Here is a 25718-nt window from a genome sequence, read left to right as displayed (position 1 = left end):
GCTGGCAGCCACATTGGAAACATGACAATTCTGTCAAACTGGAGTTTCCATTTTCTGTACTTTTCCAGACCTGGAAATTTATTAAATCAAATTCCAAACTTGCATAGGAACCCTGCGTCAATGACCATATTTCTATTCATACAACATGAACATGTAAGCTTGTTGAAAGATATGCGAACAGGCAGAATATTTCAAAACTTATTGAAATAAGACTGCATTTAAATCATTCAAAGACATTTAAAAGCTGGTGATAATAAATACTAGCCTATTTGCTCACTTGTAACTACGCAATTTAGTCCCGGGATGCTTCAGGTCCTCTCGGCTGCACCGAGGGTCCTTCGCGGTGGAACATGTCAAAACGTGGTGTGACCTCGCAGCGGATGAGAAGAGTGTCATCCTTCACAAATGCTCGTTGACTCAGCTGATGCAGGTGCAAAAATGTCACATAGCCAAAACCTTTGGGGTTGCGCGGAATGGTAGGCTTCTGGAAGGCTTGAAGGTCTGGCTTGGTCTCCATCACCTCCATGTGGTGCTGCGCGTCAGGGCCCTGGTCCAGGATGGCCAGACGGATAGTGCCCTGAAAGGGCCAGGTAAGTTGTCCATCAAAAGCTCCTTGCATGGTGTGAACAAAGAGGGAGATGTAGTTGGAGCAGCGGGGGGCGTTGGGAGTCTGTAGGTGCAAGCGCAGACACAGTTTGTAGCCTGGCCGGCCGGTGTAGAATCCTGGGCTGTGTTCAACGACCGGTAGGCCTGCTTCTTGGTTGCGGAGGTGGGTAGAAAAAGCTCGGAGGCGCCAGATGAAGATGCCATGACATTGCTGTGCCTCCAGCTCCTTCACGGTCTCCTCCAGCGTTGACACCTTTCGCTGAAGCTCAGTGAGCTGCCCTGCCTGTGGAATGATTAGAATGAAGCTATAAGTATAAGCTTATAGATTTGTCACCAAGCCATCTGTTTTCAGTGCAAAATATATATACCCGAGTATCATTTAAAATGATGAGCTCACGGAGCTGGTGGTCCTGTTTCACTAATCGTCCGTCCATTTCCCGGATCCGAAGCACCTCTTCACTATGCTGACATGGTGCACAACTGCTGCTACAACTTGCAGCTCCTCGACAAGATGTGGACGCTGCAGCTCCTTGATCCTCCGATGAAACGGTAGATCCAAAGGTATAAAGAGATTTTGGTGCTGTACCGTTAAGAGTAAGGCTTCTCAAGTACTCTGCCATGTAACGCATGTGCATCTGTGTGAAATCTTGCATGTGCTGAGCCAGGTTGTGGCGCTGCATCTGGAAAGCATTTCATATAATATGTTGTTAAAAGACGGGAAGTCGTGGCACAAATGCATACCTAAAAATCAAACTCCTTTGGCACCAGATCACCTACCCTTTCCTTACATCCAAAGGGGCTAAAGGTGCAGGCAATTGGGGCTTTAGGGCAATCTGTATCACAATGAGAGTCCATCTGTAAAATAAAAGCTTTCAATTTTCCAACTTACAAGCACCACCTCATCATGTTCATGCGGTTATTACTTAACAGCATGAACATATTTATTTAGGGTCTGAATCTTGTGAATGTGAACTTGACCACATTACAGCTGGGAATCAAACAGACATTCATACTAATGAGATATTCACTTACCTGATCTCTGATGAGATCCAGCTCACAGTACTGGCACTTGATGTTAGCAAAGGGACACTGCTGCTCATGAAGCTAAAAGATCAACCAAACCAAATTAATGGAAGAGGAATGAAGAGTTACTGTTAGGTGATGTGGAAAATGGAGCAAGAGTGAACTCGCAAAAAGTCAGTAGTACCTCCTTTTCCTCGTATACAAAGCTTGCAACACAGTCTGGGCATGTCATGGGTCTCCTTGGACACTCGATGGTTTTGTGTGTCTCTATGTAGGTTTTTCTCACAGACTGTTGGCACTGTGGGCAGGAGATGGTTGCAAATGGACACAGTGCCAAATGATTCTGGAAAAAAGAATGGAAACGTGTTGATGAGAATAAAATAACATCACTGCTCAAAAGTATTCTGTTGTTTTGTTCCTCCTGTGAAATCTTACTTAAGCTTAGACAACTCATTGTATACATGAGGAACTAAGACAGCAAGCAGATTGCTGTTTTATAAACACAACTTAATGGCGTTTCTTTGAGCTAAAGAAAAAAAAAAGCATTATTTCTGACCTCTAAATGTCGAAGCTCCATTTTGTCAGTACATCCAGCATTTGGACAGCGGACAGTGAGGGAAAGAATTTCCCTTTTGGCAAAGTTATCAGGAAAGAGCTGGTCTTCTAACAACATTTCATTATCCACTGGGCACCTCTGTCCTGTATCCCTGTATCACAGTAATGAAAATAATCATCAAGTTAACATTTTTGTTATTTATCAACAATTTTCATTAGTGCCACAAGAGCCTACCGAATAGACTTCTCAATGCAGCTCTTGCAGAAACGGTGTCCACAGGGTGTTTGAATGGCATTCCTGAGTGCCATGAGACAAATGGGACACTCGTATTTACTCTCAAGTGGTGGGTCAAACTCCACATCATAGCCTTGCACAAGAACAGCTGACTGGAGACTGGTGGAGGTGCTGCTGTTCATTAGGGTGCCAGGGCTCTCGGATGGGCTGTGTATGGATTCCCGTTCCTTTTCCAGCATCGCCAAGGCACAACTGGACAGCTGGCCACCAACAGCTCCAAGATAACAGTCCTCTTCCAAACTTGCTTTATGACTATCAGAGCGAGCCATCTGAAGAAGACGACACAACAATAGGAAAACACTCGCGTAAAAATTTGCTATGTCAACTTATGATAGAACTAGCGAGTGTTTGTAAGGTGTCTGTTTTAGATTTTGATTGTTCAATGTTTATTTGTACACTCAGATCCGCTTCAAGTAAAGCTATACTTGTTCATTAAATAAAAACGTCTATTTGGAAAAACTTACCAAGCCCCTTTATGCGGAAGTTTAACCCCACAGTACATGAGGACAACTAAACACGATTTTCAATTATTTATTCTAGCCATTACAGCGTTTAGCAGTGGTGCGCAACTGTACAAGACACTTACAACAAACAATAACATATATATTCCATGTTAAAAAATATCACCTCGAGTAAGTGGAGGAAGTTTTCGTGTCTACAGCATTTCCTGTCTTTCCAATCATACATGTCACGTGTTTTATTTCCTCCTTGGACAGCAAATGATCGCCATCGTGTGGTCGGAGGGCGCTCACTGTTACCACAGCGCTAAGGAGACAGAAAAAATGGCGGACACCAGGGAAATTTGTCCGCACTCCTTTCCGTGTCGAGTCAGCTGTTCGGAAAATACCTTTTTTCGAGGGAAGATTTTCATCCTCTTCTGTATACTGCTAGTGGATTCCGGAGGAGCGACGACCCACTGGGTTGTCACGGAGGACGGAAAAATACAACAGCAAGTATGACAGCTATTGAGGGTGTATCGCTTGTATTAGGTGGCTAGCTTCTAGTGCTATCTCAGTTAGCATTGGCAGTAGTAATTTTGTTATGGTTTTGATAATCTATGTGTTGTGGCACATAGATTGTTTTTGACCTATTTTCCATCTTTGGAATAGGCGAAATATAATAGAAGAAACGGAAACGCATATCATAGGGGAGCGAGGTCAAGATGACCAAAACATATCGGGCCCATGTCAGCGTCACTTATATTGCTATCTACTCAAGTTAATCCTAAATTGAGTTAAGCGTAATGATTTTCAATTACGTTTTGAGTTATTTTTCCAACCGATTTAAAATGAGCTTGCTAGATCTTTACATAGCTACGGATAGTATTTTGCTTAAACTTTAACCAGGTGTCTGATTGAGGGTTTGAGTAACCTTTCCACATCGCACTACATCTGTTCCAGGTTGATTCACCTTTGAATCTCAAGCATCCGCATGACGTGGTGATCTTCATGAGACAAGAGTCCCGCGTTAACTACCTCAAGAAGTTGGAGGTAAGGCATTGTTGGCTCTGGGTAAAATATGTTGTCCCTGTAAAATTCTGTAGTTACAGTTTAGAAAGTTGAAAACTAACCATGTAGTCTTATCAGAATCAAGTCATCAAGTGCTACCATTAGTATTATTAGTGTTTGTTTCTTGTACTACCATTTTCGTCACACTTGTCTTGTATTATTTTTGAGCAGAAGCAGCTTGTGGCACAGAAGATTCACATTGAGGAGAATGAGGACAGGGACACAGGCCTGGAGCAGCGGCACTACAAAGAGGATGCAGACTGCATTCTGGCCAAAGTACCCTTGGGGGACCTCGACTTGTATGATGGCACTTACATCTCCCTAGAGAGTAAAGACATTTGGTAAGTCTAATAAGGAAAGTATTTGCTCTTTCACAGAAAACGTGTTAAGAAATGACGATTCTATCCTCAGTGCACCATTTAAGTCATACACAATGTACTATTGTGACTGAGTTGGTTCAAACAATAGTGTCAATCTTAAAATCACACTTTTGAAGTAGTGTATGTTATTTCAATGTTATTTGTTATCCTTTATTGTTTCTCTTGAAATTGCAAGTCATCATAGTGACCTTTTGTTGTTGATTTCATTAACAATTTTATTCATGCATTTCAGTAATTGTCTTACCCTTTTATTTTCTCTAGTCCTGAAGACTATGTGGATTCACTGTCAGCTCTGCCTCCAGATCTAGAAAAGCCAGACTGTGCAAGAGTGTTACAGCTACCTTATAGTATCCATGCCTTCCAACATCTCAGGGTGAGTACCTGTATACATGAGCGGTCTGTGTGAAATCCTTAAATAGTTAAATACTTTTCAGCTGGTTCTAAAATATTTTTTGACAACCCCAACCCTAAGAAATTAGTTTGTTTTCTTGTCTAATCAAAAGAAAAAGGAATGAATTTGAATTGAATTGAATTTCTAATTGAATTTTCTTCTCTACCTGCATGCAAAGACATTTCTATTGGATTCTACTGCCACCAAGTACACAATAATTTCTCAACATAGAAATCTTGCTATTATATGTACATTTTGTGAACACAAACAATTGTTTCGGTTTCAGATTTTCTTTTATTTATACTGTATGTATTTTGGATGTGGTATTTGTTTGAAATGGTTATTGACTTTCTTTCTGCCTGATTGCGTAACATGTTTCCTTTTCCTGTCTGTATTGTCACTATGGTATATTGTAGGGTGTTCAAGAGAGGGCAAATCTTACCTCCCCATTGTTGTCAAAGGAGGATCCAATTTTTAGCTCCTTGTCACATAAACTAGGCCACAGTATAGATGTGGTGGGCCATCACATTCATCAGGCATTACTGAAGGTAAGCTCTGTATCCCTGTATCTTATCTGTAATTTTTTTTAAATATATAGAATTTGCACTTTTCCTACACAAGCATTTTTTGAAGGAGGTCCACACAGTAAGTCAGCTGAATCAATAGAAATATATGTATTTGCGTCGCAGAATTCATCATCATGGGTACTGTACAACATGGCTTCATTCTATTGGCGCATGAAGAACGAGCCTCAGAGGGCAATGGACTGTGTGGTGCGTGCTCTGCACTTCTCACCAAGGTAGTGACAGCCTCATCAAATGGTCCCTGCAGGGTGTTTGTATGAGAGCTCCCACATATGCTCATATTCTCTCACTTTTATGTATGTGTTATCAGGCAGCAGAAGGATATAGCCCTGGTTAATATGGCCAACATCCTGCACCGCGCCCATTTCTCAGCAGATGCTGCTATTCTAGCTCATGCAGCCCTGGACCTAACCTCTGACCTGTTTACTGGCCACTACACTTTGGGCAACATTTATGCTGTAAGTTGAAAAGAAGTTACATTACAGTATTAAAACAGTAAGTGTCTAATATATATCTATATCTAAAAAAAGAGCTTTACACTGAATGTAGGGCAGGGCGATATGGACCAAAACTCATATCGCAGTATATTTAGGTTGATTATTGATATACCATGTATATCCCAATATTTTCTCTACAAACTGGGTTTAAAAAAAAAAAAAGTCAAAGCCAAATGCTTGCAAAACTGTTTTATTAAAATGTAAAAAAATATTTTGGAAAAATAGCAGCTGAAATAAAATAGTACATTCTCTTTTTTTAAATAAATAAAAGTATACTATAATCTTCAATCTTAATCACGCTGTACTCACGGTAGTCTCTCTGCAGCCGTGTTAGCCCTTCGATCTCCTCCAGTTCCTCATGATGACAGACAGTATTCATGGTTTCTACGGTCTTGATACTGGCTTTTCCGCTGTTCATTCCTGCTCAGCAGCCTCTCCTCATCCGTATCTCTCCGGTTGCTTGGCGTAGAGAAGTGGTGTTTAGCTCAAAGTTAACAGCTGCTCTCGAGTGTAAACAACGGTGCAGTGAATGAATGGGTCTCCTGCCTACAGTACCGTGACCCCAGTATTGAACAATATGCAGTTTTAATTAATTCAACAAACATGACAACGCATTTACACTGATGCATTTACACACCCACCTGAATGTGAAAACCAGCCATTGGCACATAATTCAAAGAGTGCAAAAGAGATCGACCAGGCAATGGCTACTTTTATTGCTGTTGACCTGTTTTTTGTTTGATACTGTATGCTGCTGTGAATGTATGCCAGACAATGAGTGTGAGGACATGTTTTGATATACCATAACCTTCTCCTGGCATAAATTCTCAATGTACCCCAGAAGATGGTTGGTATGTTATAGCTTTGATTTTGTGAGATTTTTTTAGGTGGGGGTATTTTAACTCTGCTGATAACAGTGCACCACATATATTCTTATTACATGGTGATTTTCTTGTGTGTGTGATATGGTGCCGTACCTTTAAGGTGAGAAAAATGTTTGCTATAAAATTTTAATTTAAAAAGGAAAGGTACATTTTTTTGTATCGGGCAAAGTATCAAACCGTAACATATCAAACAGCCAAATCGGGAATAGTTGCATTAATGGGGATAATATGCAAAGTTAGGACATTTTGGGCACCTCTATACCGTAGTTTACTGCCCAGTAGCAGTGACGCTTAGTGACGTCATCATCCAGTGTGGCATGTCCAGGTCATAACATACGCTTAAGTACGCATAAGCAATAAATGTTTCGGATTATATTGTTTTAAACAAACCAGTGTCATCCTTGAATGTAGAGCCCCTCGTAGACCCACCACCTCAGGGGGCAAGCATAAAGGTCCGGTGCATTGTGTGTTGGGTGGCGGTCAAGGGTGGGTGCCTGGGCGACCTGGTCTACGGCGGCCAAATCTGGTTCTTGGCACATGGAATGTCACTTCTCTGGTGGGGAAAGAGCCTGAACTTGTGCGAGAGGTTGAGACATTCCGACTAGATATAGTCGGACATACCTCGACCCACACTTTGGGTTCTGGAACCAAACTCCTCGAGAGCGGCTGGACCTTGTTCTACTCTGGAGTTGCTGCAGGGGAGAGGTGGCGAGAGGGTCATTTCCCTATGCCTTTGGGCTGGGGAAAGGGTCCTGACTGTCGTTTGTGCGTATGCGCCAAACAGCAGCTCAGAGTATCAGGGGGTGCTGGAGAGCACCCCAGGTGGTGACTCCGTCGTTCTACTGGGAGACTTCAACGCCCATGTGGGCAATCACAGTGTGACCCGGAGGGGCGTGATTGGGAGGAACGGCCTCCCTAATCTGAACCCGTGTGGTGTGATGTTACTGGACTTCTGTGCGAACCGCAGTTTGGCCATAACTAACACCATGTTGGAACATAGGGATGCCCATAAGTGCACTTGGCACCAGGACACCCTAGGCCGCAGGTCTATGATCGACTTTGTAGTCGCATCATCAGACCTGCGTCCACATGTAAGCTGTCAACTGATCTCCACCTGGTGATGAGTCGGATTAGATGGCGGGGGAGGATGCTGGACAGACCTACGAGACCCAAACGAGTAGTTAGGGTGTGCTGGGAATGTTTGGCAGAGTCTCCCGTTCGTCGAATCTTCAACTCTCACCTCCAGCAGAGCTTAACCTGCATCCCGGGGGAGGACCGGGGTATTGAGTCCAAATGGGCCATATTCCGTGCCTCCATTGCTGAGGCAACTCACTGGAGGTGCGGCCGCAAGGCGGTCGGTGCCAGTCGTGGCGGCAGGCCCCGAACCCGATGGTGTACACACCACAGGCCAGGACCACCGTCAAGCTGAAGAAGGAGTCCTATTGAGCGTGGATGGCTTGTGGGACTCCTGAAGCAGCTGACAAGTACCGTCAGGCCAAACGGCACGGGGATTCAGCGGTTGTCGAGGAAAAAACTTGGGTGTGGGAGGAATTTGGTGAGGCCATGCAGCATGACTTTCGGTCGGCCTTGAAGAGGGTCTGGCAAACTATCCGCGCCTCAGAAAATGGAAGCGCCCAGTCCACAGTGTTTACAGTGGGAATGGGGGCTTATGGACCTCGACTGGGGATGTTGTCGGACGGTGGAAGGAATACTTCGAGGCCCTTCTCAATCCCACTGACATACCCTCCATAGAGGAAGCAGAGTCTGAGGACACATACGTGGACAGTGCCATCACCGTGGCTGAGGTATCTGGGGTGGTCAAAACGCTCCTCAGTGGCAAAGCTCCAGGGGTGGACGAGTTCCGCCCGGAATTCCTCAAGGCTCTGGATGTTGAGGGACTGTCTTGGCTGGCATGTCTCTTCAACATTGCGTGGAAGTCAGGAACAGTAGACCGGGGTGGTGGTCCCCTCTTTAAGAAGGGTGACCGGAGGGTGTGTTCCAACTACAGGGATAGGATACAGGGTCACACTCCTCAGCCTCCCTGGGAAAGTTGATTCCTCGGCTACAAGAGGTCCAATGTGGTTTCCGTCCTGGTCGTGGAACTCTGGACCAGCTCTACACCCTCACGAGGGTGCTTAAGAGTCCATAGGAGTTTGCCCAACCAGTCTACATGTGCTTTGTAGACTTGGAAAAGGCATACGACCATGTCCCTCGCGGCGTCCTCTGGGGGGGTGCTCCGGGAGTACGGGGTTGGTGGCGCTACGTGCTATCCGGTCCTTGTACAAACGGGGCAGGAGCCTGGTTCGCATTGCCAGTAGTAAGTGGAGCTTGTTTCCGGTGAACGATGGCCTTCGCCAAGGCTGCCCTTTGTCACCGATTCTGTTCACAATTTTCATGTTCAGAATTTCTAGTCTGGTTCGGAGGCGTTAGAATCTCATCTCTGATATTTGCAGATGATGTGGTGCTTATGGCCTCTTCGGGCTGCAACCTTCAGAGTTTACTGGGGCGGTTTATATCTGTGTGAAGCTTCTGGGATGAGACTCAGTACCTCCAAATCAGAGGCCATGGTTCTCAGTCGGAAAAGGGTGGCGTGTTCCCTCTAGGTTGGGAATGAAGTCCTACTCCAGGTGGAGGAGTTTAAGTATCTCGGTGTCTTGTTCACGAGTGAGGGAAGGTGGTAGCGTGAGGTCAAAAGACGGATCGGCGCATCCGCGGCAGTAATACCGGACCATCGTGGTGAAAAAAGAGCTGTGTCGGAAGGCAAAGCTCTCAATTTACCGGTCGATCTATGTTCCCACCCTCACCTATGGTCATGAGCTTTGGGTCATGAAAGAATGAGATCGCGGATACAGGCGGCTAAAATGAGTTTCCTCCGTAGGGTAGCTGGACTCACCCTAAGAGATAGGGTGAGGAGCTCAGCCATCCGGGAGGGGCTCAGAATAGAGCCGCTTCTCCTTCACATCGAGAGGAGTCAGTTGAGGTGGCTTGGGCATCTAGTCTGGACACACTGGAGGGATTATGTCTCACAGCTGGCCTGGGAACGCCTTGGTGTCCTCCCGGTGGAGCTGGAGGAGGTGGCCGAGGACCGGGAAGTCTGGGCTTCCCTGCTGAGACGTCTGCCCTCGCGACCCGGATAAGCGGAGGAAAATGGATGGATGGATGGAGTGTCGTCCTTGAATCGTATCGGCAACCATGAATCTAATTGTTATTAAAACGAGTCATTACACCCAGAATTTATATACTTTACGTTATTACTTACTAAGTAATTTTCCTTCATTATACTTTTTTGACAATATGAATGTAAAATGGTCTTAAATTTGACTTGAAAGAGAGACCCTGAGTCAGTTTTAAAAAGCTTCTGCAACATGATACATCCTCGGCATATTCTAAAATGGCCAGATAAAATGCAATGATATAATTCCCTTTAGCTCCATATACTTTGACCTTGTTTGTATTTTTTAATTTAAAGTTTGTTTTTTAACAATAAAACCAATTCAAACAATATGAATTATTTGTATGTCTCCACATTCTCTATCCTTCCAGATGCTTGGGGAATACAACCACTCAGTGTTGTGTTATGAGCAAGCATTACAGGCCCAGCCAGGCTTTGAGTTGGCCCTGAGGAGGAAGCATGCCGTGCTCTGCCAGCAAAAGCTTGAGCAGCGCCTAGAAGCCCAGCACAGGTACACACATCCCAATCAGGGATGAGGTAGATGAACAGCAAAATTCAACCTTATTTTTGCATTATCATATGACTGCAAAACTGCCTGACTTGTGTCTGTTTCAGAACAATTTTAAACAGATCTTCTCCTCCCCTTTTTCTATCGGCCGTTTTTCATTGATGTGTAGAATTTTAAGAGAGCTGCTGATGATAATGATGTTGTTCCTTGCAATATGTTTCTACATTGTTTTTTCATGTGTAGATCCCTACAACGAACCCTGAATGAGCTGAAGGAGTATCAGAAGCAGCATGACCACTACCTTCGCCAACAGGAGGCACTAGACAAACACAAGCTTTTGCAGGAAGAGCAGATCTTGCACAACATTATTCATGAGACCCAGATGGCCAAAGAAGCCCAGCTTGGTAAGATGCCAGTATTAGTGTGACAGTTACAGGGATGGGTCTCTTGAATTTCAAGCTGGATTTAAAGGAAGGACATATTCATGGAACATAGGAGACCAAGATTTATACTATTTTTATACTCCATGAGTACTGTAAATTCCAGACTATTGAGCGCACCTGAATATAAGTCACACCTATCAAATTTGAAGACGAAAAAAATTGTACATATACTATATATACATAGGCCGCACTTGTCAATAAGCTGCACGTTTCCATGTTGTAACATGAGATTTTTACACAGAACTACACACTGTAAACCTTGCAATCCTACCTGCACTTGGTGTTCCCAGCATCACTGGTTAGCTCCAGTGAGATGTGGGATGCTTTTTTTTCATCTGCGTTAAACAACTTCTGCAGTCCAAGCAGAAGCTGTAGTAATTATATACAAACTTTCATCCATTAATTTTCTACTGCTTATTCTCACTCGGGCTGCGGGGGTGCTGGAGCCTATCTCAGCTGTCTTTGGGCGTGAGTCGGGGTACACCCTGGACTGGTTGACAGCCAAACTTACTTAAGATTTTTCAAATCAACACAGGATTGCTGCATAAGACCTCAAAACGTGATATTAGCATCCACTTCACTAATACCTGAATCTTCACTCCAAACATCATGGGAACTGTAGTTCTTTAAGCCATAAATTAGATGCTGCATTGTTTAAGGCGCAGGTTTCAAAGCATGTGAAAATAGTAGCTGCTTATCATCCACAATTTACAGTAAGCCCATTTTTGGTGGACAAAAACTGTTTTGACACAGACCTTTGCTTTCATATGAATGTTAATTTTTTAATTTTGTGGCCCAGGAAACCATCAAATCTGTCGACTGGGTAAACAGCAGCGTAGCCTCCAATGCCCCTTTGACTTGCCTGTGCGCTATCACCGTGGTGACCTGTTTGAAAATGTCCATTATGTTCAAGTAAGTCCTTCATGACATGAAATTGTATCAAAAGGCGGGAGGGAGGATTCAATTGTGGTTTTATTTGCTTTGTTTTCTTTTTCTTTGTAGTTTGGAGAAGAGATATCCGTAGCATCCAGTGTGGCAATTGTGTCCGATCGCAGTTCAAACCAGACAACACACAGCCCTCTGCTCCATCCTTCAGTGTCAGGCAACCAGGACCCTGTTGCTGCACTGTGGGGCAGCCGTCATGATTATACACAGGTAAGAGAACTACAATGGATTGTTGTTTGTATTCCTTTTTCCCTTTTTTTTTTTACAATGTGGGTATATGGCTGCATGGTGGTCGAGTGGTTATTGTGCAACCCACACAGCTAGGAGACCTGAGTTTGTTCCACCCTTTGGCATCTCTGTGTGTCATTGTGTTCCATCTCTGCCGCCTGGTCCTTCATGAGGCAGTGGGTCCACGCCTCTTCTGTCTCGGCCGGGGCGGTCCTGTGTCGGCGGTCTGGGGTTACCTGCGGCGGGCCAGGTTCCGCTTCCTGGGGGGGCGGGGGGCGGCATCTCCGACTGTGGGCGGGCTCCCACCGGTTGGCGGGGGCACCCTCGATGCCCTTCTGCCCTAGTGGGGTATGGTCTCCTGCTGGTCTCGGGGGTGTGGCTCTCCTCTGGCCTGCTGGCGCCCTGTTGCTGGTTGGGATTGCTCCTCCATGGCCCCTTGCTGGTCTCTCCGGGGGGATGCTTCGGGGGCGAGTCTTGGGGAGTCGGCCCTGGCTTTGCCCGCACCCACGGGGCCGGTGGATCTCTAGCAGTGAGGGCTTGACCTGGTTGCGCGGGGTGGGGTTTACTGGGTGGTAGAAGGCAGTCCCTTTTACTTTTGTCATTCTCGGTGACAATTACACATTCACACACACGCATTCACGCATATGAGCACAGTTACACACATATACAGTGCATCCGGAAAGTATTCACAGCGCTTCACTTTTTCTACATTTTGTCATCTTACAGCCTCATTCCAAACTGAATTAAATTAATCTCTTACCTCAAAATTCTACACAAAATACTCCATTATGACAATGTGAAAAAAGGGTTTTTATGACAGGTTTTGAATTTATTAAAAATAGAAAACAAAAAAATCACATTTACATAAGTATTCACAGCCTTTGCCATGAAGCTCAAAATTGAGCTCAGGTGCATCTTTTTTCCACTGATCATCCTTGAGATCTTTCTACAGCTTAATTGGAGTCCACCTGCAGTAAATTCAGTTGATTGGACATGATTTGGAAATATAATAACTGTCTATATAAGGTCCCACAGTTGACTGTGCATGTCAGAGCACAAACACCAAGCATGAAGTCAAAAGAACTGTCTGTAGACCTGCGAGACAGGATTGTTTTGAGGCACAAATCTGGGGAAGGATACAGAAAAATTTCTGCTGCTTTGAAGGTCCCAATGAGCACAGTGGCCTCCATTATTCGTAAATGGAAGACATTTGGAACCACCAGGACTCTTCCTAGAGCTGGCCAGCCTTCTAAAACTGAGCGATCGGGGAAGAAGGGCCTTAGTCAGGGAGGTGACCAAGGCCCCGATGGTCACTCTGTCAGAGCTCCAGCGTTCCTCTGTGGAGAGAGGAGAGCCTTCCAGAAGGACAACCATCTCTGCAGCAATCCACCAATCAGGCCTGTATGGTAGAGTGGCCAGACGAAAGCCATCAGACCAGAGAATTTTGTTTCTCATGGTCTGAGAGTCATTCAGGTGCTTTTTGGCAAATTCCAGACGGGCTGCCATGTTCCTTTTAATAAGGAGTGGCTTTCGTCTGGCCACTCTACCATACAGGTAAGTTTGACTGTTTCATTTCAGTGATATCATCTCCATTGTGACCCTTAGCCATCATTGACATTTAACTCATGCAGTTCTGTTTGTCACTGTTGTTGTTATGGGAATTGTTGTTGCTGCTGTTTTTGTCTCTCTCTCTCTCTCTACTGTCTTTGCTCTGACACAGAGCAAATCTGTTTAGCATGTAAGGGCATTTAGTTCAACAATACTATCTGCCCCAATGGCTGGACGGGACACAAAAAAAAAAATATATATATATATTATCTTTTGTAGAATTCATTCATAAGAAATAGAAATTGAAATTTGAGGGGTGTTACAAGAAACTCAGTTCACGAGATTTTAACATTACTATGATTACTAAAATATTTTAAAATGCATAGAAATATATTGTATATTGAGGCCAGTAAAATGATCTATTTTGTTATTATTGTTATTATTATTATTTATTGGATGTGTTATCACCCCAGGCTGAGTGCTCATGAGACATTTTTTGTCTGAACAAGAATCTTGTTTTCAGCCTTGTGAGATCTTGTGACACCCCTAAAATTTCTCACTTAGCTTGCTGTCCACCAGAGCTAGGCACTGCATTTGGGGAGATAACCCTCAAACTGTATCTTTCACCGAGTTCCTGCTTCGACACTGAAAGCCATGACCCATGAAGCACACACACTAGCTATGTGTGTTGTCCGCTAACAATAGCGATTTTGGCAAAGTGTAGCTACAAATGTTAGCATATCATTGAAGGTATAGCCTCACTTTTTTTGCTTTTTCTACTTAAAACCTCATTAAGGTCCAATTGTGCAATATGCACAATCTAGCAATTTTACAACTGGTCTTAAGTGGTATGAAAAAGTTTGGGCACCCCTGATAATTTTCAATTTTTTCTTTATATATCACTGGTTTGAGTTAATTTCAGTTAAATACAGTATATCTTATAGCAGGCAAACACAGTGATAGATGAGAAGTGAAATTAAGTTTTATATGATTTACAGAAAGTGTGCAATAATATTTAAACAAAAGTAGGCAGGTGCCTAAATTGTATATTGTATTACAAAGAAATTCTATTTGAATTATTTTTATTTATTTATTTGTAGGATGTGCAGAGGATGTTGTGGCCGCAGAGGACAGACTGCATCAGTGAATACCCAAGTGTTCCTCCTGTGCACCTGCTACCAACATACCACCTTTTACATGAAACCAAGAGCCAGAGGCAAGAACACATTTACGGTTTTGGGATATTTTGTGGGTAGATTGCTGTGCCTCAAAAGTTTTTCATAAAACATAATAGTAAACTGTAGAGAATATTTTAATTCTCTCTGTGTACATTCAGCTCGGAAGCAACTTTCCTCTATCAGAGGCATAGCCCTCCTCAGGCACTGGCCCTGCCAGTCTGTGGTCCTGTCTACCAAGAAAATTCTGCCTTTCTGCCTACTTCACTAGACTGGCTTCTGGAAGAAAAATCACTGCCAGATCCCTTTGCCTCCCAGGTATGTGTATGCTTTAATTTGTGTGTGTATTTTTTATGAATAAACATTCTAGAAGTTCATTGTATTTTTCAGCAGTGTAAAAGTTTACCCAAAATTGGCATTGTGTTTGATTACAGATATTGCAGTCACACAGTGGTGGTTGGACATTGGAGGAGATTGGTTCTCGAATTGCAGAAGCATTGAAACAAGTACGCTAGGTTCCCATACTATGCCAGAATTGTGACCTGGGGCCTATTGCACAAAACTGGGATTCAAGCTACAGATCGATAAATTGGGTTGTTCAGGACTGATACCAATTATTAGGAGTTAAGGAGGCTGTTAACACGTAAAATTTGAGTGAAAATGTTGATTAATGTAAAAAGTTAACTTAATTGAACTGCCTAAAGTATGTTAATTGTTTTAATCCATTTGGCCACATTTGTTTTATTTTTAAATTATTTACTTTTGATATTACTATTACTATTACTATTGCTACGGTTGTAGCTTAAAAATGGTTAGTAAAAAATGTGTACTGCAAAAGAGAAAAATCATCAGTAGTTTGGGAGTTTGCCCTAAAAGTATGCAAGTACATTCACCCATCTAATGTGCATATTTTGAAATCACCAGGCTCAGAAATGGTCAGATCCCTGTCTCTACGATACCTAACAGGCTCATCAAAATGTCTAATCCTCTTGTGATACTCTTCCTCATCTCTCACGCAAACACAGCCATCATCATTAATTATCATTAACAGCGGGATCTAGAACAACACTGCTGCTTTCTACGCTATTAGAAGGGTATTTTCTTCCTTGCATTCACCCGTGACTGTATTTTATTTATATTTTATTTGTACTGTATTTTATCTAATGGCGTGTTAAATTCAGCAATGTTACTTTATGCGACTTTGTCACAAATTTAAATCAGACCGTATGTCACGTCAGCATAGCGTTTTACCCAGCTCTAACACTCCTTTGCTCATTTTACGTTTAGGTTACAACTTTGTAATGCAACAAACAATAATGATAATGTGTAGTGGGCTGTGGATTAATTATTGGCTTCCATTTCTGATGATGCATGAGATAAGGGTGATTGAGATAAGGGATGAGATGAAGTTGATCCTGGACCTTTGCCTGGTTTGGAGTCACACTGCCAAATAAATCTCCATGATAACTAATGTCAGAATACATTGCACTTTCCACTGTCCCACTTTTGGGCAACCGGATCACAGATAATTTGAACCAGGATAACCACAATATGCCATCTTAATCCCTTATTCTAGTTTTGTGCAATAGGCCACAGTTACAGTTCATCATCACTGACCTTTTTATGTTTACGTTTGTACTTGTATATATGCCATACACACCTAACTTATGACCGATCACCGCCTCTAATAACTCAGCTCAAACTATCTGAAGGCAATTATTGCGACACTGAGAAGGGTCTTTTTTGTATAGGACACAATATCCAACTGGCAGGTCCACAATGAGGCCTCGTTATTCTGGCGGGCCCAGGGAAATGGTAGCCGTGCCCTTCAGTGCCTGCGCCACATGTTGATCTCAGCCCCGCCTTCCCACCGCCATTTGCCCCTCACCAATGCCGCTAACCTGCTGCTACATTATGGATTGATCACCCACGCACAAACACTGCTGGAGGAAGCCTTGGCTCACAATGCAACTGAGGTAGGGGCACATACTTTGTTTGAATCCTGAAGTCACCGTTTTTAGTCAACAATCCCTGATTGTTGTAACCATTCTGCTAAAAATGTCAAAAGCCCTATGCCTGTGCATTGCACATAACAATTTACACAGAATTGATTTAATACAGCATAAAAATATTATATTTCACTCACACTTTAAAAAATGTATCATTAGGATCATTGTTTTATTATTTTGAGGCCTATAGGAGACTTCAATTTTACATTGGGATATTGTGTGTACACATTACTAAACTTGCTGTGTATTCCAACGGTTTCCCCTGTTCCGCTCTTCAGCCTCACGTTGTCCTCAGCCAGGTGAGCTTGCAGTTGGCACAGGGCAATGTGACTGGAGCTTTGACCTTGTTTCGCCACACCCTGGACAAAGCCGTTTCCTCCTCCGCTTCTTCCTCATCCTTTGCTGGCTGTGAACAGTGCCGTGCCAGCATACCTCTTCTGCGTTGCCTGCAGTTCTACCCATTCCATTACAATCTCTCAAATCAACAGTCCTGCTCACGTGAGTAACTATGATACAAAGACTTAGTTTGTAAGGAATAGTTGTCTTCTTTCAAACGAATAAGCAAACATGTTAAATGCTTTCCCATATTTTCTATTGTATGTTACCTTGTCATCTAGCAGGCATTTACCATTTTGAAATTCTATGTTATGGGTTACTTTTTCACCAGTGAACCAAATGAGCCATGATTTGTCTCTGTTTTTTTTCCGCTTCACTTAATTTACCCTAAGAAAGCTCCAATTCTCTTAACTTGAAGCTGCAAGAGTGGCTGTGAGGAAGAAGTAGTATTTCACACTTTTGAAGTTAACAGAGACAATACACTTACTTCTTTATTCATATCAGTGGGAGTGAAATGAAAAGCATTTGGAAGTGGAGACATTTTACCACACAATAATTTAAAGCTGATGGAAATAGCTCTAACCAAATAAAATATACTTTAATACACAAATAATTCTATAAGAAAATTCTACTAATATTCTATATATTATTATATATTATATTCTTATATAGAGACCCAAGTTCAATCCCACCCTCGGCCATCTCTGTGTGGAGTTTGCATGTTCTCCCCGTGCATACGTGGGTTTTCTCCGGGTACTCCGGTTTCCTCCCACATTCCAAGAACATGCTAGGTTAATTGGCGACTCCACATTGTCCATAGGTATGAATGTGAGTGTGAATGGTTGTTTGTCTATATGTGCCCTGTGATTGGCTGGCGACGAGTCCACTTTCACCCACACTTGCCATTCACAGTAGTATTCGCCACACAGAATGCACCAAACAGCTGCACTCACATGTGAGTATATAACACCCTCTACTGGTAGCAGTAACAAATACAATAACAGACACATACAAAAAAGCACCGATAGAATGCTCTAACACACCACAAGGATGCAGAACACAATGCATGCTCATAACTGTATAAAAAACATGCAAATTTGCAGTTATATCAGCAAAGAATTCTGCAAAGGTGAAGTGCGATGTAGCAAGCGAACACTGTAAAATGTCTAATGCAGTGATTCTTTTCACAACCAATACATAAAATCTTCATGATTAAACACTCTTAATGCACAAAATAATCATCAAACTTGCTTATTTGTTCATATGATGCACACAGAGCAATTGACAACTTCATGCTCGGTCTTCTTCCTGCTTTGTTCTCCTTGCGCCGTGAGGCCTTCACCCGCAGTCGTAATTGAGATGTTAGGTGCTAATTGTCTTTGATTTTTGTATATGTACTCCCTCTGACAAGTGGGGTACGTTTACCCCACTTGGGAACCAAGGCTGTAATGCCAATACTTCCATTTGTGTTGCTCCAGAGGGGGGTTCTTGCGAGCCTCAGGATGACCTCATTATACAGCTGGAAGAGTGGGAGGGCGGTGAAGAAAAGCAGGATGCATCCTCATTCTCATCCATCGAAGACTCTTTGCTCTTTGAAAGTAAGAATATGATCGACACTTGTTTTTTGTCTGGCATACTGTGGGAACAAAAAAATGTATATATTGTCAGTTTGAAACTCATATAACAATTACGCCATATAACAATTACATTTCCTCCTGATTGCTGGGTTTCATGTGACAGCACAGTTGTTTTTGGCCCCGCCTCAGACAGATTAGAGGCAAACAAGTGCATTTGTAACGAGGTGATAGAATGTGTGAATTCTGAAAAGCTGAAGTGAAACTGAAATGCTTTGAAAAGGTACTGAAATCAAAATTAGAATGAACGTGTGAGCCGTTCAGAAGCCGCAGCTCGATCTCCCATCATGCCTTGCGGCACTGCTCTTTAAATAGTTGTTAATATTCTGAATTTAATGTTGCATATTTATTTTGTTGTCATTCGATGATCATGTATTTAGTTTGTCAGTTTTGTCATTTTATGTACATACGTAAATACACAGTGTGTATTTAAATACAATGTGTGTATTTACTATATGTTCTCTTCTATATATCTGATACCATGACTATAGTCTGTGTTCTGTGCAGTTATTCCTCCTTCCCCCTTCTACTTTACATGTGATTTAGGAAACACTCCGTCCACTTTGTGTACCATCTCTTAGCTCTACGTATGAAGGAGCCCACTCCTGTAGGCTTTCTACTGGATTCAGCATTCTGTTATTGTTGAGGACATTGTGTGGTGTGCCTTTGCCATACAAAATCAAAGTTCCTATTAAAAAAAAAAAATACTGTCTTGCCCAGAAACCCATAAAGGATCTCATATTGTATCTTAAAGGCAGTATCATCTTTCCATGATCACAATCTTTTGGTCTCTTGTATTGATACAGAGGTTGTCTTGGACACAAATGGGTCTGGTGAGGTGGCGGGAAAACAACAGGCTGCTCGCACCACCTCAGGAAGAACCCCTCCGCTTGGAGATGGAGGACTGGAAGGTGAAGAGGAGTGGCAGCTGAAGGAAGACCTGATGGGAGCTTTCGAGGGGGCTTTGGATGTTGGTGGAAAAAGAGGCGACCTGCGTGGAATCCGGGTGCTTAAGAATGACCGCGTGATGGGGGCCCGTGGTGGTGGGGGTCCCTGCTTTGGAAACTGCGAGGATGATGAGGGTTCAGAATGGGTAACATTATATATCACTCTACATAGCAATAAGACCATTTAGAATATGCAATTGTTTGTCCTGTCTTATGTTTTGTTATTCTTTACCAGATCACTTTTCAAGTAAAGAGAGTAAGAAAGTCAAAGGTGGATGGGACAGAGAATGTGGCCATTTCTGATGATAGCCAGAGTGGGGAGCCATTGCCTGTTGGCCATTCTGTTTTGGAGATCAGTGGGCCAACTATCCCATCACCAGGTCCTGCAGGTACCCAATAGCCCTGGCACCTGCTGAACATATACCAGAGCAGCTAAGGAGCAAACACTGAAACGTGGGTGTCGTCTTACCAGCTGAAGTTGACATCTTGGTGTCTTGCTTTGCTCTGGACAGGCCGCTGGAGGGACTACTCAAGTCTGGGCTGGCCAGGGCCGGAGGAGTGTCAGCGGACACGAAGGGTTGATCTAACTACTGTAGCAAGCACCTGGTTGGCTGTGTCAGCCAAGAACATTGAGTAAGTATCTGTCATGTAATGTGTGTGCTTGTGTTGGTTTACTCTGGGTACTCGGCTTTCTTGCCACATTCTACAAACATGCTTATCATGCATTAATTGTGATAGGCTCTGGCTCAAATTGTGATTTTGTAATAGAAGTAATATTATGATTGTCTATTTTCAACTGGCCTGGCCTAGTAGTATCTATAATTTTGGTCAATGATTTGACAAATGATTTCCACATCATTGCCTCATTTCTCTAGCATCACAGAGCATATAGATTTTGCCACCCCACTCCAGGAGCCAGCTGTGGAGCCTTTATGCAATGCAAACCTCGCTGCCAGTATGCACACCCTCGACCACCTTGCAGGCATGGCCAATAGAGCCGCCATCCACTACACAGGAGAGAGTCAGCTGCGTGAGGTAGTGTCGGCTAAGCACAGATCAAACACTACACAAAATTATGTTTTGGATACCTCAATACAAATTAAACAAATATAATAATATATATTATGTTAATCACTGCCTTCAGGTTCTACAAAACCTTGGTAAAGAGAAGTTCTCTCCTCAGTCTTTTGAGCAGGTGGGGACTCGCATCGCTAAAGTATTGGAGAAGGTAAGCACTGAGAGTGAGTGAGTGAGAATTTAAGTCTAAAAACAAATCACAATACATTTAAATACCGATTAAGTTTCCTTTGTGTTGTTCAGCCGTGCTGTATTTAATCAGGAGGAAGGATTATCTGTGCTCAGATTTGCAGTTTGGTGCTTCTAAGGTTTAAAATGCACTTTGTTTGGTAACATCCACAACTAGAGACGATATATTGCACGGTGTTTGAGTGGTTAGCGCGCTGGCCACACAGCTAGGAGACCTGGGTTCGATTCCACCCACGGGCATCTTCTGTGTGGAGTTTGCATTTTCTCCCCGTGCTTGCGTGGGTTTTCTCCGGGAAATCCAATTAGGTTAGGTTAGGTGACAAATAATTGGTGATTCCAAATTGTCCATTGGTATGAATGTGAGTGTGAATGATTGTTTGTCTCTATGTGCTGGCGACCAGTCTAGGGTGTACCCCGCCTCTCGCCTGAAGACAGCTGGGATAGGCTCCAGCACCCCCGCAACCCTCGTGAGGATAAGCGGTAGAGAATGAATGAATGAATGACTGTATTTTATGTATGGGAATGTTTTTATTTGAACAGCAGGTGGCATCATTGAGCATTCCAGCTGGGAACTAGGTATGCGGTGGGGCGGGTTACTGCCTTCAGTATCTTCTCCCTGCTTCTACGCTCTTCTCAGCCAGGGAAGTGCAAACGTGTCCATCAGGTGGAGAGAATAGTGAATCAACAGATTTTTCAAAAATTAAATTTTTTTCAAATGACAGGCATCAGAGGGAGGGCAAAGCCACAACATTAAAAAATAGGTGCTTTACATGTAGCGCTTGTGGAACACATACTGTATGTTTGTAAGTAGTGTTATGTGTGTTGAGTCCATTGTTTGTTTGTTGTTTCCGCCGTCATTTCGTCATCATTGGTGGATGTAGCATTACAACCATCCATCATTCATTCATTTTCTACTGCGTATCCTCTTCATGGTCATAAGTATCCGAAACCTATCCCAGCTGACTTTGGGGTGAAAGGCAGACTACAGCCTAGACTCATCAATAATATTGCACATATAGTGCCACACTTCACTCTCACTTTGACGCCGTCACTGAGTGGGGACTGACCCCATACTTTTCACATACGGGGTATTTAATTTTATCCAAGCTAAACCTTGCAAGTACAAACTGTAATTCTATTCTCTTTAAAGTTCATTCATTCATTTTCTACCGCTTATCCTCGCGAGGGTCGCAGAGGGTGCTGGAGCCTATCCCAGCTGTCTTCGGGCGAGAGGCAGGGTACACTCTGGACTGGTGGCCAGCCAATCACAGGGCACATATAGACAAACAACCATTCACACTGACATTCATACCTAATGGACAATTTGGAATCGCCAATTAACCTAGCATGTTTTTGGAACATGGGAGGAAACCGGAGTCCCCGGAGAAAACCCACAGGGAGAACATGCAAACACCACCTAGAGATGGCAGAGGGTGGGATTGAACTCGGGTCTCCTAGCTGTGAGGTCTGTGCGCTAACCACTCTGTGGTCCATGCAGCCCCATTTCTCTAAAGTTTTTTTTAATTAAATTGATTCAGTCTTTTTCAGTATTTTTGTAACGTGATAATTATTTTTAAATGGCACTTTTGGGCTGACATTGTTGGCCATGGCAGACTAGCTAATTGCCAGACATGATTTTCACTTGTCTGTCCCCTGTAGAACCAGACATCATGGGTATTGTCCAGTATGGCTGCACTTTACTGGAGAGTGAAAGGTCAAGGGAAGAGGGCTATCGACTGTCTGCGACAGGCCCTCAACTATGCCCCCTATCACATGAAGGTTTGTGTTCCCTGTTCTTTTATCTGCAGTTAATGTGGCATTATCACCTCTTCCAAAGTCGCTTGCTTTTACTGTTATCATTGGTGAAAGCATTATTTTGGGTGCCACTTACTGACCAAGTTTATGAATCAAAAAGGGACACAATGGTTGCATATTGAGAAATAAATTAAAAAGAATTACATGGATCTCTGCATATTTGCAGTTTGGCATACACAACACCACATGTTGACAAATTTGTGATTTGTGGTAAAATCCGATCAAATAACACACCAAGTAACATGTGTAACACACAATATAACTGTACCACACAGACTACTCTGGTATCAAAATGAACACTTACACAGTAATGTACAAGTAAAACAATTTTAGCATTCATAAATAAGTTTTGCTTCTTCCTTCTCGATTTGGACATGTGGAACAGTGAATTGAATTATTGTAACGTGTATGCATGTTCAAATGCAATTAAACCATTACCATTATTGTATAAGGGTTTATGCAAATACCTTCATAATCAGTGTGCAGTTACATTGTGTTTTCCACATGTATTACTTATGTTATTTTTGGTTGCACCGTGAGTGAGCTGTTTGTGTTGTGTCAGGGTATAATTGTGAAGCTCAAGTAAATGGATGGTATGTACAGTAGTGCCGAGGAATAGCAGTATAGCCCAGGATTGATTAGAGTGTCAATATTAGACATCTTTAAGGGCATCTCAAGTACGTTTTTAATAGAAAAGCATAGATCTATTGTATTTTTCTTGCTCAAATGATTGCTCAATTTTCCTCTAACATAATCAATTAAATCTTATTGTTGGTTTTCTGTGTACCAGGATGTGCCCCTTATCAGCCTTGCCAACATCTTCCAGAATGCTCGGCTGTGGGAGGATGCTCTTACTGTTGCTCGCATGGCAGTAGAAATTGCTCCACACTTTGTAGTCAACCACTTCACACTTGCCAACGTCTACATAGCAATGGTAACTTGCATACTCGTCATTGTTTTTCCTCCATGCATGAGGTGAAAAGCGTGCACAAACACATGGTTTTTGTGTTTCTTGATGGCAGGAGGAGTTTGAGAAAGCAATGCACTGGTACGAGTCGACGTTGAAGCTGCAGCCAGAGTTTGCACCTGCCAAAGACCGACTGAGAACCATTCAGTGTTACCTGCTCACCAAGAGGGAACGTCGCCATCCTTAAACCAGCAAACAAAGAGCCAACGGTCATGCACACAATAGATACAGAACACACAAACATCCAGGCAAGACAACGTCATTACCAGCCCAGTAAAAGATACATGACATGTATCTGCCCCAACAGTTATTTGTAACACTAAAGCATCTCATATAACTCAAGTATAATGCTATAATAATCACATTCTATGAACATGGAAGGGATGAAAAGTCTTCCAAATAGCCACTGTTGGTGATGACATCTTAATATCCGTGCAAGAGTTGGCATCTAAAATAAAGGGAAAAGCAGAATATTGTACTAGATTCATGGAGAATATACACATACTGAAATGTGTGAATTGTGTGGCCAGAAGACAGAGTGCTGTGTTTTAAATTATTTTAATACATTTTAATTGGAAAGGTTATAATTAAGTGACTGCTGAAATGGTACAGAACATACTCAGAGGTCACATAAGTTTGGAAAACGTATGCCCTAATTCTTTTGGATCATAAAATGGCCGGAAATACTTATATTTTTGCACTTTTGTCATCATTCCTATTTATACGGGACCTAGAGCCTGATTTTCCTCCAACCTAATTTCATGAAAAAATAGGGAAATTACAGTAATTATGCTAGAATGCTATATTTGCTTCTAAAGGTAATCATCAGCCGCAAAAGATTTTCTTCTGACCCTCCACTAAGAACATTCGCACGTGGAATCTGTATGAACTGTACAGTATTAAAGGCCAAATGTGGATTTCATAGCGTTGGCTTTGCATCATTTCTATCTCCCTGGAACAATCAAAAGCACCCAGCCTTCAAACGTAAAAACTATTTTGCTACTTGGACTTCTCAATGAACACTTGCTCGTAAACCTGATTTTACAATTTTCAACTGACCACAGGGTGGCACTATCAGCCTTTATTCTGCAAACTTCTAGACCAGGTGCCTCAAACTCAATTTACGTGGCAGCCGTTGGAGGTAGAGCATTGGGGGTAGGGCTGGGAATCTCAGGTTACCTCACAGTATGGTAAGTGGCTTACAATAATAAGATCTCAATAAAGTGATAAATAGGGTGAATCAAATGCATAAATAATTTCATAGGCTTCATTTTAGGACCCTAATGAGGACAATGGGTATACAAAAATTGTGGATTTTTTGCAGCATATTTTCACCAGACCACAAGCAGCAATACTGTGAAAACAAAGATGGTGGCCTAGTGGTTAGTATGTTGGTCCCACAGTCAGGGCATTTGGGCATCTGTGTGGGGTTTACATGTTCTCCCTGTGCATGTTTGGGTTTTCTCCTTTCTCCGGGTACTCCGGTTTCGTCCCACATTCCAAAAACATGCATGCTAGGTTAATTGGCGATTCCAAATTGTCCATTGGTATGAATGTGAGTGTGAATGGTTGTTTGTCTATATGTGCCCTGTGATTGGCTGGTGACCAGTCCAATGTCTACCCCTCCGCTCACCCAAAGACGGCTGGCATAGGCTCCAGCATACCCGCGACCCTAGTGAGGATAAAAGGTATAGAAAATGGATGGATGGATATAGTAGTGACTTATTCACCGAAAAGATTGAACAGCACGACAATGTAAAGCATTAACTGAACATACGTCTGTTGATTGAACAACACAACGTTTAGCATTTGAATCGAAAATACACATTTTTCTTACTTGGCACAGCTTTCCCTTTGACCGTGGTAATAAACAGGGTATCTGTTCATGGTGTATTTTCCTCAGACACCAGTCCACCATTGCGCACCGTTTGTTTATCTTGTGTGATTTCTCGCCATTCTGGTGAGGAGCTCCTCCAAGATGGAAATGGTGACATGACTCACT

The 25718-nt window shown here is 42.9% G+C and overlaps 2 protein-coding genes across 3 annotated transcripts; one reads left to right on the top strand and one right to left on the bottom strand.

The window, feature by feature from the left end:
* Positions 1-28: 28 nt before the first annotated feature.
* traf6 (TNF receptor-associated factor 6) lies at positions 29-3251 on the bottom strand. Of its 2 annotated transcripts, none has more exons than XM_058088987.2 (8): positions 3107-3251; positions 2420-2748; positions 2186-2336; positions 1814-1972; positions 1639-1710; positions 1384-1461; positions 975-1286; positions 29-889 (listed from the first exon to the last, which is right to left on the bottom strand). In XM_058088987.2, exons 1-8 carry the CDS (start codon positions 3164-3166, stop codon positions 293-295), a joined length of 1758 nt encoding a protein of 585 aa, XP_057944970.2. In that variant the 5' UTR covers positions 3167-3251; the 3' UTR covers positions 29-292. The 2 variants fall into 2 exon arrangements, with proteins under 2 accessions (XP_057944970.2, XP_057944971.2); XM_058088988.2 differs by lacking the exon at positions 3107-3251 and adding an exon at positions 2944-3100.
* On the top strand, positions 3216-24656 carry ttc17 (tetratricopeptide repeat domain 17). The gene is made up of 25 exons (XM_058088982.2): positions 3216-3432; positions 3880-3969; positions 4159-4328; positions 4629-4740; positions 5175-5306; positions 5448-5557; positions 5653-5800; positions 10267-10406; positions 10647-10807; positions 11646-11758; positions 11849-12001; positions 14668-14783; positions 14904-15060; positions 15177-15248; positions 16494-16718; positions 17030-17249; positions 18566-18685; positions 19528-19814; positions 19904-20057; positions 20181-20301; positions 20544-20703; positions 20813-20896; positions 22594-22713; positions 23540-23683; positions 23772-24656. The coding sequence occupies exons 1-25, from the start codon at positions 3262-3264 to the stop codon at positions 23901-23903; spliced, it is 3612 nt and encodes a 1203-aa protein (XP_057944965.2). The 5' UTR covers positions 3216-3261; the 3' UTR covers positions 23904-24656.
* Positions 24657-25718: the final 1062 nt, after the last annotated feature.

Source organism: Doryrhamphus excisus, linkage group LG13 (assembly GCF_037039965.1).
Source record: "Doryrhamphus excisus strain RoL-2023G ecotype Guam linkage group LG13, RoL_Dexc_Guam_v1.1, whole genome shotgun sequence".
NCBI lineage: Eukaryota > Metazoa > Chordata > Actinopteri > Syngnathiformes > Syngnathidae > Doryrhamphus > Doryrhamphus excisus.
This window is presented reverse-complemented; position numbering and strand designations above follow the sequence as displayed.